Raw genomic sequence first — 16,235 nt, 5'->3', positions numbered from 1 at the left:
TCTGATACCAGTAAAGTGACCTTAAATTAAGAAACTTGAGCACATACTGGCTGAAAAGGAGCTTCAGCAGCTTAGTCAGGACCATATTAACAGCACCACAGACGGCTTTCTAATTAGAAATGTCCAAGCCCTCATAAACCCAATGGCTAGGGAATGGGGGGGGGGGGGGGGGAGAGACGGACTAGTAAACTTTCAGCCAGTTTAATGTAGGTATGAAATATCTGGCAAAAGAAACTGTAAGGAATGTGGTCTATTGCATTGAAAAATAGTGTTGAGGGTGGTTGTTTTGTTTTTTAAGTTTAGCTATCTTTAAAAAAAAAATCCACAATGAGCCAAAACAGGCAAAATATCTGTAAATGTGTCACAATTTTTATCAACAATTTAAAAAACAATGCAATTCCTTTAATTATACATAAGAACAGCCATACTGGGTCAGACCAAAGGTCCATCAAGCCCAGTATACTGTCCTCTGACAGTGGCAAATGGCAGGTGCCCCAAGGGTTCTGAACAGACAGGTTATCATCAAGTGATCCATGCCCTGTCACCCAATCCCAGCTTCTGGCAAACAGAGGCTAGGGACACCATTCCTGCCCATCCTGGCTAATAGCCATTGATGGACCTATCTTCCATGAATCTATCTAGCTCCCTTTTGAGCCCCTTTTGGCCTTCACGACACCCTCTGGCAAGGAGTTCCAGGGGTTGACAGTGTGTTGCATGAAAAAAAAAAAAAAATACTTCCTTGTGTTTGTTTTAAACCTGCTACTTGTTAAATTTCATTTGGTGGCCCCTTAGTTAATTCATGGTAACTGAGCTGGTTTAGGCTCAAATGACATCCAAGGATTCCCAAAGGTCACAAGGTAGCATAATGATGAGCTAGGAATTCCCTGAAACAGAAAGAAGTGTCTATATTTGTGGCAGTAGAATGGTCTAAACTGGACAGGGATGGTTGATAACGTCCCTTCTGCACATTTGAGTGAGAACCACCGGGAACTCCTGAGAGGTGCTGCAGTTTCTCACATCAGTTGATCTCCTCTGTGGGGAAATTTTCTGCTAAATCTGGACTAGCGAGGACTGTGACATACGAAGGTACAATCCAGACTGGGTAGTTGTGTCACTCCTACTCTCTAACCTGGGGTGCCCTTTACAATGCCTTGCTGCTGTAGCCACCAACCCAGACAGCTCACAAACAGCATCCAGCACGTAAATCATTGCCTATTGTGTGTGTTCTGCAGCTTTTACCAGCCTTAAAGAGTACCACAGCGTGACCCTAACGTACTCCCAGCCCCAGATTTTCCCCCAGAAATGTACTTCCTATACTGCCCAGCCCTATCCTGGACAGTACAAGTTATTAAATATATGATTCCTTTAAGGAAATATGCACACAACTTGTTACCCCAAAATTAGTTACCCATACACTTCAGCTTGAACACACTGGATTAGAAAAAACAATCGAACAACTTTATTAACTACAAAGAGAGATTTTAAGTAAGTACAAGTAACGAGGCTTAAGTCAGAAATAGTTACAAGAAAAAGAAAGATAAAACATTTACTGGTGCCTAATTTAACAAACTATATTAGATTCCAAGCAGAGTTTCTCACCACATGCTTTCAGCAGTCTAACTGACCAAACTGTGTAGGTCAGGACCCCCCCCCCCCCCCCCCCGAATCCAACAGCTGCTTCCTGTGTCTCTTCAGGTATACTAAATGTGATGGGTAGAGAAAGACTGAGGGATGCCTTAGGGTGTTTGTCCCTCCTTTTACTAGCTTCAGGCCTTGTCTACACTGCAGAGTTTTGTCACCAAAAGACAAAACAGTCGAGGTGGACACACTGCTATGCCACTTTTGGGGACAAAACTCTTCAGTTTCTACGACCCTGCAGATATGCGCCACTCCCCCTTCAAAGCTCCATTCTGACAGCTGAGCATGCTGCTCTGCTCTGGGCAACAAAGAGCAAATCATTAACGTGGAGTGTGCGCGCGCTGTGCAGAGCCAGGGAGGGGGGTGGGGGTTGCTTCTGGCAGCTATCTGAACTTATGAGACAGCATGCCAACAAGCTCACTCTCCCCCAACCCACACTCCTCCAACACTCACTCTCTCTCTCTCACATACACACTCCCCCAGCAGTCTCTCCTCACACATACACACCCCTCCATGCACACTTCAATTGTAAAGCAGCTGGCAATCTAGTAGGATGCCCATGGAACAACTAAATTGAGAAACCTGCATCATGTGACGCTGTACCTGCCCCATGAGGCATTGCAAACCCTTCCCAAAGCACCCTGCGGCTGGTTGCACAGTGGGATGCACTCTTCCGACACAAGGAGCATAGTGTGGACATGCAACACCGGTTTAATTAAAGCATTGTAATTAAAACGGCATAACTTTTGGCAACAAAACTCGGCAGTGTAGACATAGCCTCAGTCCCCTCTTAAAAACATTTCTAGCTGAGAACCAGGAAACAAAGAATCATATGCGGAAGGATGTTCCCTGCTGGTTTTAAAGCTGTTTGAACTTCCTTTGTCTTTCCTACCTGCTTGATGACGGTTTACTACTTAAATGCAAATTAAGAGGAGCACACATTCCTTTATTTAAGACAGATCTGTTTGTCAGCTTCGGCATGGACAGGAATGTGGTGTTTGAAATATGTACACCCTAAAGGGGATTTTTATAACTTCACATACAATGTTGCAACTTATTTTACCAGGACAATACAGACCAGCAAATTATGAGTTTTCAAATGATCCCTTACAAGGCATAATTTATACAAACATTATTACAATAGTGGATAGGGTGTGAATACAGCAGTATGATGCTACAGTTTCTCACATCAGTTGATCTCATTTGCCACCTGGGGAAAAATTTGGATTCATCTGGACTAGTGGGGACATCATGATAGCAGGTCAGTTGAATCCTAACAAAAAACCTCTGCTGTATCAGGATTTAAGATTCCTGGGAAAGAAAGGAAGGAAAGAGCATCACTTAATTCCTAATATATTCTCTCGCTTCTGTCTTTGTTGTCTGGCTTCTGTCCAATCAAGTGCAAACTAAAGCATTTCTGTATTACCATGATTATATCTGACATAACAGGAGGCGGCAGTGTAAACAGCCTTGCCCTCACAGGAAGAAGAACTGGTAGGAATTAGCCAGGACATGCCAGGCAGATGTCATCCAAAACCAGGAAAGTTTATAACTGACTTGTTTGTGCACTGTTCCTGCTTGCAGTACACAACAATAAGACAGAAGTTATCCGTACTTCTTGCATTTGTCTAAAAAGCAGCGATAATCTTAATTACTGGTTAGCCAAAATCCAAACAGCAGATTAACTGTGTGCCCTAGCAACACATGTGTGGATTGACATATTAGTCAGCCATGCAAGCTAATGGAGTCCTAGTGTTCTCTCTCAAGTATAGAGTTTTTTGGTATCAGCAACAGATTTTCAAAACAACTTGTTTCTTTTGAAAGATTTTTTTTTGTTAATAAATAAATAAATAGAAGGGGGGAGAGAACATTCCCTAAATGAAAGGCCGTCTGACTTTGAATTCCAGTTCTTGAGTTCTCTCCATTTTGGGTCTGTTAGATGTTTGGAAGTGTATGGAAGGATTTCTGCGGTGAGGTCACTATGGTAAAAGCAAGCCAAGTACTATACCATAAAGCCCAAGAAGCACGGCTAACTTCTTAATGCCATAAACAATAAGAAAAGGACTCTAAGCAACAACTTGAAGCCTGATACCCCTTCATCGCAACAAGTCTGTCACCCAAACTTTGAAGCAATTTTTGTCGTGAGCATATAAATCTTATGTTCTCCCCTATAACAATGCCTGAACATCATACCAGAAAGAAGGAAAGAAGCTAGTTTTGCAAAAGTGACTTCCTACTTCACCCACCGTCCCCCCTTTCAAAAGTCCCCGTATCATATGGCAGGGCCTACAGCTACTGCTGAACCTCCAGGTGGAGACCTGCTAAATAGAGCCACTTGAGATAGACAAGAGTCAGCTGCCCTCACTGATTTACCATGAGCAAAGGACACCTGCTCTTGATATTGTGCTGTTTCCACACAACTGTAAGTTAATTTTTTAAATCCATTTATCTACTTCCAAAAGTACCCATTCATCATCACTAATCCTACACTGTACCACCACACCCTGGAGCCAAACCTTCTACATTCCCAACTTAACTCCTCCATAAACATGCCTTCACTCCCAAAAAGCAAATGCACGCTAGAAAAGTTAACAAATCCAGGTTCTTGCAGACTAAATGAAGACAGACATTAAGACATTATAAAAGCTGAGACCCTCTCAGGAAAAATACCCTGCTAGTGTTTCAATTTAAAATGGAGAAGGAGATGCTCTAGATGGAGTTATGGTTATATGCAGCTGTATCAAATAAGGAGAGATGTCCTGCTTTTCTTTGGTGAACAGAAACAAAAACCATTTAAAAAAAAGCAAGGCCTCTTCTACAGCTTAAACTGTTTGCCCGTGAGGAACTGACATTTCACAGTGGAACTTTGTGCATTGCAGCTCTTAAAATACGTCAAAAGACATCCAGGGTGTCAGAAAAAGCCTGGAAACAGTACACTGAAAATCTACTAAGTCTTGTCTAAGGCTGCTGCAAACACCAGCACCAGGCTATCATGGTGAGGACTAGTTGCTGGTTCTCTAAGCAGAAGATACTTTCTATCAAGTACCTGTAATAGGTTTGCTTCCACACCTTTATCAACAAGCTCAGAAAGTACTGGATAAACATTTCAGAGGGAAATATCTCCAGGTGCCTTGAAAGATCTGCTTTGTGGACCTGGTCTGTTTCCAAAGTGAAACAAGGCCATAACCAAATTGATATTAACACTTTATCATCTGCAGGAGTGTTATTCCCTCTGCCTTCACCTCCAATAAAAATATAATTGTATTCAGAAGATTCCTCCATCTGTCAGAATTTCACTCCTGATCATCATCATCAGCCCCTTTGTCTCTAACAGGCCTTGCAGACTACTGCACTGATGCTGTGCGCAGGCCAGCCAAATCTGCTTGATCCTGTTGACATGTCAGTTGAATGTCAAAGCCAGCATCAAGAGAATCTCCAACTGCTTCAGAATAATTGAGGCACAAGCTCCAATTCAAACACTCGTGCAGTGTCAAGGGTTCCTAATACTGTCAGGACAAGATACTAGTTGTGACTGCAGTATAAAAACCTTTATAGAATAAAATGTAGTGGCATAGGCACAAAATCTTTGGTGCAAGCTGTGATAAATGGGGGGGGGGAGCAGAGCTACCTTTTATGGACTGCCAGCCAGCCAGCTCGCTATAAAATCCCTGTTACTAGCTGTTCTCCACTTGCTTTACCTGTAAAGGGTTAAAAAGTCTGACTAGATGGATAGGTAAAGGGAAGTGAGTGGGCACTGGGCCAAAAGAGCCAATGGGAAGGCTAGAACTTTTTAAACTTGAAACAAGACTCCCCTTTTGTCTGTCTGTTGTTGTTGTTATCCGGAGAGAGGAGACAGAGCAAAACAGGGCTGAAGCTATGCTGTAAAAAGCTGTGAACCAGTTATGAAAATCACCAGATCATACCTAAAACTACTCAATTTGAAACCCCAGATATGTAAGTAGATCAGAAAACGCCTAAAAAGACGTGATTAAAGCTTGTGGACTCCTCTGTGCTAACTCCAAATGCTTTTGTTTTGCTTGTAACCTTTAAGCTGGACCTCAGGAAAACCATTCTTGATGCTTAATTATAATTGCTCTTTTTAAATCTAGCAATAGCCTAAATTCTAGATGTATTTTCTCTTTGTTTTTAATAAAATTTCCCTTTTTTAAGGATTGGGAGTTTTAAGGATAAGAGGTTTGTGCATATGTTGTTTAATTAGCTGGTGGCAACAGCTGATTTCCTTTGTTCTTCCTTCTCAGCTCTTCCCCGGATGGGGGGTGAAGGGGCTTGAGGGTACCCACAAGGAAGAATTCCCAAGTGCTCCTTCCTGGGTAAAAAGGGATTTTTTGCATTTGGGTGGTGGCAGCATCTACCCATCCAAGGTCAGAGAAAAGCTGTAACCTTGGGAGTTTGACACCAGCCTGAAGTGGCCAGTATTAATTTTTAGAATCCTTGCAGGCTCCCACTCTGCACTCAAAGTGCCAGAGTGGGGAATCAGCCTTGACACAAGCAAAGCAGTCTGGTTAAATGAAGACATCAGTCTGAACACATTCTTTTGTCTATTTCTGTCAAATAACTGGTACACCAACTCACTAGCAATTCAGGCCTGGGTCCCTAGAGATGTCAGGTGCTTGCTGCCAGAAGTAGATAGAGCCAGTTGCATTCCTGCGATCAAAGAGACACTTCTCTCTAGACTACAGAAGTAGTGATGTCTTGTTCAATGAAGCTTTGGTACAAAACACAAGACTGACACATTAAAGTTGACCTGCAAAACTTTGATGAGTATTTCTAACAGCACCCATATTTTTTCAAGTCCTAATCTCTTCCCCCACCCCACTTTTTTTTTTTTTTAATTTGGCTGTTATGCCTCCTTGAAGTTTGCCTTTTGGACACACCCCACTGGCCTCAGCAACTTGCTGAACTTCCTTTTCTGTGAAACAGTGACAGTCTAAATCCTACAGACACGTCAATCACTGACTAATCAGAGCTCCTTCTAGTCTCCAAGCTTTATCCCCTCCATGCTTTCTATATTGAGAGGTAGCAATATAACCTAAACAATGTAACAACTTTAAACAAACGCTATAGCAATATATATGCAAAGAGTATGATGGAGAGGGGAATGCTGTTTGAAACAATTCTGCATGTCAGCAGAGGGCAGATTTTAAATCCCTTTCATTTGTGTTTTTCAGTGAGGAGGGGGGTCAGAGACACTATTTTCAGTTTTAAAGGTCATGAAGACATGGGTTTTGACAAAATAACTAAAAAGCAGCAGTGGATCTTCATGAACCATAAGAAAAAGTAAAAATGAACTCAAAAACATTTTGCAGATCACTTCTGAGGCACAAAGTGCACTGAAATCTCAACTACTGCTGTCACCAACACCCTAGGTCTCACTGACTTATTTTAAAAAGATGTCAAAGTGGAGCTCCAGGACCTCTCACCAAACCAACAAAGACTTCATATGAAGCTGGGACGCACAACTCCAGTTGATTCAAGGGCTGAAGTCTTCAGGAACTTCTCAGCTACCTTCTCAGTGAATTTACAGGAAGCATGAGAGGAAGCCAGAAGAGCTTTCAGGCACCCCATCCAAGACTTGATTGCTTACACTGATATCTGAGAGGCAGCCTAACAACCAAGCCTATCACACTTCATTCCTCAGTACAGGATACAGCAGTCATGCTTGTCTTTGATGGACATGGTCCAACCACATTTAGAACACTTCTTAAAGCTAGTGGCTTTGTCTTTTCCAGACCTGAAAGAGAAAACAGGAGTCATCCATGCAAACTGAACTACAGTCCTAATGAGTCAACCAACTCACACGGTGCCAAGGAACAAGAAGAGAGAACTGATGTGCTAACAGATACAGAAAGCTGCTCAAGGCACAAGAAGCAACACCACCAACTGCTAACATTGCTGATTTTCCTCTTAAATGAAACTAGGATTCAAAGTAGCAGATAATTAAAATAAAATCCTGTGGCAGAAGAAACTAATGAGGTGTTAAGAAACAGACAGCTACAGGGCCTGAATTAGCAGGAACAGTAATGCTAAAGAGCTCCTTCACCTGCCAGTGAAAGAAAGAAACTGGCTGCTGAAGCAACAGGAGATGCTGGTGTTCCATAGCAGGAGCTGGTACAAGACAGCCCCTGCTGGAAACAACAACTTTAGAAAGCTCAACTGAAGGAACTCCAGCACTGGAGCACAGACCCACGTGTGGGAATCTGTGATGACGGACCTCTTAGCAGAAGTACAATATCAAAAGCAACACAACTCTTGCTAGATGGTCTTGATAAATTTGTAGCTGTTTTTGTTTTTTGGAGGAGGGGGGGGGAAGGAGTTCTTGACTGGAAGTCAGTCTTGATATTCAGAAGTGCCAAACTGGAAAATTGGCAACAGGATCCAAGAATGCTTTCCCCAACCCGATTTACATTTATTTGTTGAGGACATTATGACTTCTTCTTTTGAATGTGCGGTTGACATTCATCCATGCTTCCCCCCCACCCCCAGGGGTGGGTTGCTGGAATGTGCTCTTAGAGCTACTACTGAAGACCATTTGGAAACTTCAGCTGGTGCACACTATGGCTGTCCACTCACTTGGGCTGTGCTTCAAGACCATGCCAGCTTGCAATACATAGCTGAGGGAAATTCAAGATGTTGGCTTTGATTTTTAAGCCCTACATAGTTTGTGTCCTAGCTACCTTAGGGCCTGATCCTGTTCCAATGAGCTACATGAGAGTTTCATCACTGAGCAGTCCCTCAGAGACCACCTCTCCTCTCCTAGCCCAAAGTTGATATCACCTGGAATGCTCAGGTTGCTCAGTCTTTTGATCTATACATCTAGGGGATGGGGGAAGAGTATTTTTATATGAAGTTAAAGAGTCCTCAACTACAGAACTAATTTCCCTGCCCCACAAGCTGGTCCAATAACACATCCAGAGTTTGTTAGGCCTTGTAGAAAGGTTACCTGTATATACAGACTTTTGTCTGAAGGGCTATTTGGAGAAGCTCATGTTCTGCTGGGGCCTAAAAGAATTTGACTCCTTCACGATAAGCCAGGTTGTTAAGTTTAAGTGTATTTTAAGCTTTGCATATGTAAAAAGGGTTGATAATTTAATAAAAATGCACTAGTGTGCCTCAGTCCTCTCTCTCCTTCTCTCACTCCAACATAAGTCAGAAAATTTGACTCAAAAATTGAGTTCAGGAGGGAAAAGATTACATGACCTGGACTCTAGTAGCATGTATAAAAATCATCAATCTTGAGCAATAGTAAAAACACTCTTGTCCTAAGACCCCAGGTATCATTTTAAACAAAAACTGAACAGCCAGGCATTAAATGACTTTTTCTCTTAATATCCCTTGGAAGGTTGCAACACTGAACATTTACAGAATCTCCACCATACACACTGGAAATATGTTTTTGCTGATAGGTCTCCTTATCCAGAAATATACCTTTATCATCTGCATCATAAACATCCATGACAGAAGGGGAAGTAAATGCCTCTCCTGAGAATGATTGGGGGGGTGCAGGGGGGAGAAGAGAGAGAGAGCGCACGCACACTAGGAATTCAATCAAGGTCCTCCCTGTTTATTGGCTGACTGAACTCTAGAGTCAGTATTACTTACCTTTAATTTGTAATTTGCTTGTATCTTGTTCAGGTCAACCATATTAAAGAAATCTTCACTCCAATACATACTGAAGTTACTTCAGAAGAGTTACAAGGGCACAATAACGGCAGACTACATATTCTGCTGCATTCTAAGTGGCCCAGTATGGGACTCACCTGCTTTGAACAGATACACTTCATGGAGGAAATCCCATATGTCACAGTTACTTGATCACAGTGATGACAATTCTCTACATATAAATGACCACATGCAAGCTAGCTCCACTCGGTGTATTTTGTAAACGGAATTAGGGATTAAATTCCACAGAGGCTTTTCTAGGACAAATATCTTGCATAGGCATCTACCCTACATATTTTGAAAAGTTTGTAAGGGCACGATATAACTGTTAGAGACTTTTCCTGCACATACTTATAATGCACCTTTTAAACACACAAGATATGGTACAATTTTTAAAATAACTGTGAGGCAAGCAAGGGTTCTCTTCTATGCACAAATATTCTCATACACTGAGGGCTGGTCTACACTACCGCAGTAAATTGATCTAACTTATACAACTTCAATTATGTGAATATGTTACGTATGTTATTTAGATTTCTGTATTTTATTTACAAATTCTACTACATGTAACTACTGTCTTTAGACAAAAGCAATGTAGGACAGTCTACTTGAATTTTTTTTTGCTGACTAACTCTTAAAATTCATCTTTCAGGATAGGTTGTAGATCTCTGATGATGCGCTGGAGAGGTTTTAGTTGGGGGCTGAAGGTGACAGCTAGTGGTGTTCTGTTATTTTCTTTGTTGGGCCTGAGTTTCTGATAAAGTTTATTTAAATAACAGGTTTCAGAGTGGTAGCTGAATCAGCAAAAACAACAAGGAGTCCTTGTGGCACCTTAGAGACTAACATTTATTTGGGCATAAGCTTTCATGGGCTAGAACCCACTTCATCAGATGCATGAAGTGGAAAATACAGTAGCAGGTATAAATACACAGCACAAGAAAAGATGGGACCTCCTGGGTCACTGAGTTGAGCCCCTGCTATGACTGGTAACCCTGCCATATAATTCTGTTCAGAAGTTTATCAAGCTTAATAAGAGGATATGTGGTTTCCCCACCACCACTTCTATTGGGAAGCTCACTCATTCCAGAACCTCACTCCTCTGATGGTTAGAAATCTTCTTCTAATTTCCAGACTAAACTTATTCACAGCCAATTTACTCATTTGTTCTTTGGCCAACACTGTCCTTTGGCTTAAATAACTCTTCTCCCTCCCTGGCATTTACACGATGATGTATTCATAGATAGCAATCATATTCCCTCTCAGACTCCATTTTGTTAGGCTTCACAAGCCAAGCTATTGTAGTCTCCTCTTATAAGATAGACCCTCCATTCCACTGATCATCTCAGAAGCCCTTTCCTGCACCTGTTCAAGCTGGATTTCATCTTTCTTGAAAATGGGTGACCAGATGAGGTCTTACCAGAGGAAAATGGCATTAATACTTCCCTAACTCCAGAGGCAACATGTAACTGTTGACAATGGGGGGGGGGTTGGCACAATTTAAAAGTTCAGGGGAAGGTGGGGGCACGTGACCAGCCCATGCATTGCCCCTGGGTGCAGGAACCTGCCAGTCCCACCAGCTCCCATGAGGCTGGGGCTGCAGGAGCAGGGAGCACATACTACCAGGCCAGCCTGGGCCCCTGGCAGGGAACTCACAGCAACAAAGTTTCTCCCCAGAACTAGTAGACCCCTCAGCAAGGGGAGGGGCAGAAGCAATGTCCCTAACTCAGGCTGAGCACAGGAACCCACTCCCAGCGCCTTCCTAAGTGACCTGCGCCCAGCTCGGGGCTGCCCTGCTCCACTAATTAGGTGCCTGAACCCTGGAGAAGATGCACATGTAAGGTGAGGTGGTGTCCTTGGGGGGAATAGGGGGTAAGTGGGAGGGGGCAGTGGGGTGAGAAGAGGAGGTGGGGGGGAATTTGGGACATGAAGGGCTGCGGCGGCCAGAGAAAGAGGTGACTTTCTCCAGCTCCAGGGCTGCGGCTGCCGGGGAGAGACGGCCCTCCTTCCCAGCCTCAGCTCTGTGGCAGGGAGATATCCCCCTCTCCTTCCCAGCCTCAGCTTGGGGGCTGCTACAGCAGGGGAGAGAAGGAGAGACCCCCCTCCTTCCCAGCCCCAGCTTGGGGGCTGCCGCAGCAGGGGAGAGAGAGGACACATCCATTGCATTAGAAAGGTAAGACTACTGATATTAAAATATGAGTTATGTGCTTTTATTTGTAGAACAAAAAAACAATTAAGGTGTTTTTTTTAATATAGCACTTTTATCCAAAGTGCTTTACAATAGTTAGCTAACGGTACAGACAACATTTGGAAAGATCATTAAGTGGTCCACTGAGACCCTCAGCAATTTTCAAGTGGTCTGCGGGAAAAAAGTTTGAGAACCACCGTTCTAGAACAACAGAAACTCAATAGAGAGTCACATCTCATCCTATTCAATCAAAATTGTGGGTTTCCATCTCCTTTGCTGTACTTTATACATACACAAATTCCAAGACCAGAAAGGACCGTTGTGATCTTTTAGACTGCCCCCCTGTACAGCACAGACCATAGACACCCCTAAAATAACTCCCACAGCAGATCTTTTAGAAAAACATCCAATCTGTAGTTAAAAATTGCCAGTGATGGAGAATCCACAATGACCCTTGGTCAGCTATTCCAATGGTTAATTATGTTCACTTAAAAATTTATACCTTATTTCCAGTCTGAATTTGTCTAGCTTCAACTTCCAGCAATTGTATTGTGTTATACCTTTCTCTACTAGATTGAAGAGCCTATTAAATATTTGTTCCCCATATAAATATTTATAGACTGTAATCAAGTCACTCCTTCCCTTCTCTTTATTAAGCTAAGTGGATTGAGCTCTCTGAGTTTATCACTATAAGGTATGTTTTCCAATCCGTTTTAAATTCTCGTGGCTCTTCTCTGATTGAACTCCCTCCAATTGATCAATATCCTTCTTGAATTGTGGGTACCAGAACTGGACACGGGATTCTAGCAGTGGTCACACCATTGCCAAATACAGAGGTAAAATAACCCCTCTACTCCTACTCAAGATCCCCATTTATGCATCAAAGGATTACAGTAGCGATTTCAGACAGTGTCACATTGGGAGCTTACGTTCAACTGATTATCCACCATGATGCTCAAATCTTTTTCACAGTCACTGCTTCCCAGGATAGAGTCCCCCATTCTGTAAATACAGCCTACATTATTTGTTCCTAGATGTACACGTTTAGCCATTTTAAAATGCACACTGCTTGCTTGCGCCCACTTTACCAGGCAATCCAGATTGTTCTGTATCAGTGACCTATTCTCTTCATTATTCACTACTCCCCAAATTTTTGGGTCACTTGCAAACTTTATCAGTGTTGATTTCACGTTTTCTTCCAGGTAAAATGTTAAAAATGTTAACTAGTGTAAGGCCAAGAACCAATCCCTATGGGGGCCCAACTGGAAGCACACCCACACAATGATAAGTTCCCATTTACAATTCTATTTTGAGATCTATCAACCATTTTTTAATCCATTTCATGTGTGCAGTGTTAATTTTATATCATTCTAGGTATTTTTTTTCATTCAAAATGTTATGCAGCACTAAGGCAAACGCCTTAGAGAAGTCTAAGTATTTTACATCAATGCTATTACTTTTATCAACCAAACTTGTAATCTCATCCAAAAAAAATATACAAAATTAGTTTGACAGGATCAATTTTCTAGAAACCCATGTTAATCTACATTACCTTCCTTTAGTTCTTGATTAAGCATAGTTCAATGTCAGACTGACAGACCTATAACTACCCTGGTCATCTTGTTTACCCTTTTTAAATATTGGCAAAACATTAGCTTTTTTCCTGTCTTCTGGCACTTCCCCAGCATCCCAAGACTTATAGTAAATCAACATCAATGGTCCAGCAAGTTCCTCAGCCAGTTCTGTTAAAACTGTTGGATGCAAGTTCTGAAGTTGCTGATTTAGAAAGGTCCAATTTTAATAGCTTCTGTCCAACATGCTCCAGAGATACCAGTGGAATGTTGAGTGTTAATATTGCAATATAATGAGATGATGCATCTGTTTTTCCCCTCAAATACAGAAAAGAAATATTTATTGAACACTTCAGCCTTTACTGCATTATTATTCCTAATTCTACCATTTCCATCTAGTAATGGACTAATACCATTTTCAGGATTATTTTTGTACCTAATGTATTCAAACAACTCCTTCATATAGTCCTTAATTCTGCAAGCCATAGATTTCTCCTTTTGTCCCTTGGCTTCCCTTACCAATTTACTAGAATTCCAAACTTCTGATTTATAATCATTACTATCAAGAATATAAAATTTTATAGATGCGTTCACTTCCCCTCTAAACCAGGTTGGCTTTTTAACCAGTACAGCCTTCCTCCTCAATTTTGGCTTTTTGAGCATCTAGGCAGGTGTTCTCTACTTATTCACATTTTTCTGGATGAATTTTTCAGCTGATTTGGCTCAACTGTTTTCAGCTTTGTGAAATGGCCCTATTAAAACACCAATTTTTTGTTTTTATATATATATACTGGTTTGGACTTTATTCTGCCTGCACATTATAAATGTGATCAAGTCATGATCACTTGTATCTAAGCTACTGTTAATTTTTAATTCTGTGATCAGTTCCTCTTTATTGATAAATGCCCTGTTCATTCCTTCTGAAGCATCTGGCACTGGCCACCATCAGAAGACAGGACCTTGGGCTAGACAGAGCATTGGTCTGACCCTGGATGGCCGTTCTTATGTGTTAAGACAAAGTCTAAAAGAATTCCCCACTGTGGGCTGCAACACTTTTTGAGTTGGGAAATTTTCATCTACAACACTGACAAATTCCAAGGATGTTTTAGTATTGGCAGCATGAGACCTCCAGCACATGTCACTCAAACTGAAGTCTCCCATCATTACACAGCTTTCTTCCCCCACCCAAGCACATTGTCGATGGGTGTGTAAGGAAGTGGTCATCCTGCTCCCTAGAGTGATTTCATGGTCTGTAGTTGACAACTAATATCCCATAACTTCATATTATCTATTATTATAGAAATACCAAAGCAAGTCTATGATAATTTAAGTCTCAACCATCCTGGAATTTTAATTTCTGGTCTAAAATATTGAGACTTTTGCCAAACGAGGTGACCCACATGCACCACTCAATTATGTTAAAGATACAAAATAGCTGGCTAGTGAACGTGCACACTACTTTCAGTGTCTTATCAGCAGCTCCCTTGCTGGAAACAAATTCACATAGAGCTCTGAAAAAAAAAAAATGGATCTTTACTACAAGAAGGGGATTTTGAGAGGGTTGAGCAATCTGGGACAAGCTGCCAAGTTTATTTGGTCATGGCAAGAAGAGTTACATAGCTAGGTAGGCCTGAGGGGCACTTAGGCCTGCAAAACACAAGAAATACACACACACACACACACAAAAGGCTTTTCAGAAGCAAGCCCGCACAGAAGCAGCCAAGGCTGAGAACATAAGAGAAAAAAAAAGCAATGAATACCCATTTGGGTGGTGCACATAGGACATGCTTGCTGGGCATTTTGGTTACAGGTGTAAAGGAAAAGCAGGCACATAGAGCTGAACTGAGACAGTCTCAAATCCCAAGCACCACAACCTAGGTTCCTCTGCAGCCCTGTGTTGTGGCACTGCCCCCCTCCTCCCTCTGCACCAGGAGTTAGAAAGAAGGGGGGCCTTTCTCAAACAAGCAGCAACATGATAAGAGAGGCCCCTTTCCATCAGCAAGCAGCAGGAATGCACCCCCAGGACTGACCCCAACAGCCAGCAAAGGGCTGTGTAATGAACACATGGCTCATAGTCAGGGGCATCTCACCCTGCTCTGAGCTATCCTTTCGGGCTGCCTGCAGACTCAGGCACATGCCTCCACCTCAACCGTGCTCAAGGCCTCTGTCCGAGCAGTGACTGCAGCCCATCGCTTCGGGCCCGAGGCAAGGCCTCTCTTCCCGGCTCTCACCCAGCCTGAGTGGACCGGGCGTGCACGCCCACCCAGCACGGGCAGCGGGTCGATGCTCAAGCCAAGCCAAGCCAAGCCAAGCCAAGCACCCTCCCTTGGGCCTCATTCACCCCCCCCCCCCCGAGGCCGGGGAACCCGGTCTGGAGCCTCGCGCCCCCAGGGACACATACACCCCACTTATACTCGGGGCGGGGCGGGCCAGCCGCCCTCCGGGGCCAGCTCCCTCCAGGCCCCTCCGCTCCAACTGGTCCCTCACCTGCCGCCCGCCGGGCCGCGCCGCCCCGATACTCCTTATACATCCGCAGCACGCCCGACAGCTCCTCAGCCTGCGCCCGCACAGGCCGCAGACACAACCCCGCCCCAAAGCGGCCTGCGCCGCCTCCCATTGGCCACCGCTCTCCGGGAGCGCGCTGTGTGCCCGGAGGCATGTTGGGGATGGTAGTTTCTTGGGGAGGCACTCGTTCTCTAATTGGTCATCAGGACTCCGGACGCGAGGCTTTCTGGGTAACGTAGGCTGTAGTGGCTGTACTCAGAGCAGACTGTGAAGAGAGCCGCACTAGGTTTGGCCGAGCGCGCCGCTAGGCCGCAGCAGACTAGCCCGCCCTGCAAGTCCCAACGGGCCCGCGCATCTCCCGCTGCCTGCCTGCCCGCCCCGCGGCCCACAAGGCGCCGGCCGGCCTGAGCGGGGGTGTCTGAGCGGAGAGCGCCCGACGGGGTCGCCGCAGGCTCGTTACAAAGGGATGTACAAAGCCTCTGACAGGACCATCGTAGCTCCGCGTGACCAGGGCGTGCCTGGAAACCATGGCGACGGGCGCAGATCCAACCTCAGTGAAGGTTGCCATAGCAGCCAGAGTATCCGGAGAACATTCAGGGCATAAGGGCTGGAGCTAGGGGTGCTCCAGTGGTTTCCATCTATGCAGGGTTTACAGT

At 43.7% G+C, this 16,235-nt stretch overlaps 1 protein-coding gene and 1 long non-coding RNA gene across 17 annotated transcripts in view; both read right to left on the bottom strand.

Annotated features, from left to right (window-relative positions):
- The window catches only part of ENOX2 (ecto-NOX disulfide-thiol exchanger 2), a 155,609-nt gene extending 139,837 nt beyond the window's left edge, over positions 1-15,772 (bottom strand). For 5 of the 16 annotated variants that reach the window (XR_010590185.1, XR_006175186.2, XR_010590184.1 and 2 more), the window contains exon 1: positions 15,562-15,769. Coding sequence is in view for 6 of the 16 variants with exons in the window: in XM_065556366.1 (XP_065412438.1) it covers positions 15,562-15,733 (172 nt within the window). In the remaining 10 variants the exon portion in view is untranslated. Of the gene's footprint in view, positions 1-15,561 lie in introns of all 16 variants that reach the window. The other 11 variants (XR_010590187.1, XR_010590186.1, XM_065556368.1 and 8 more) reach the window with 7 other exon arrangements.
- Positions 1,437-7,390, bottom strand: LOC135973377 (uncharacterized). Its single transcript, XR_010590193.1, has 3 exons — positions 7,244-7,390; positions 6,232-6,364; positions 1,437-2,949 (listed from the first exon to the last, which is right to left on the bottom strand). It is a non-coding gene; the product is annotated as an uncharacterized LOC135973377 (long non-coding RNA).
- Positions 15,773-16,235: the final 463 nt, after the last annotated feature.

Source organism: Chrysemys picta, chromosome 9, assembly GCF_011386835.1.
Source record: "Chrysemys picta bellii isolate R12L10 chromosome 9, ASM1138683v2, whole genome shotgun sequence".
Classification (NCBI taxonomy): Eukaryota; Metazoa; Chordata; order Testudines; family Emydidae; genus Chrysemys; species Chrysemys picta.
This window is presented reverse-complemented; position numbering and strand designations above follow the sequence as displayed.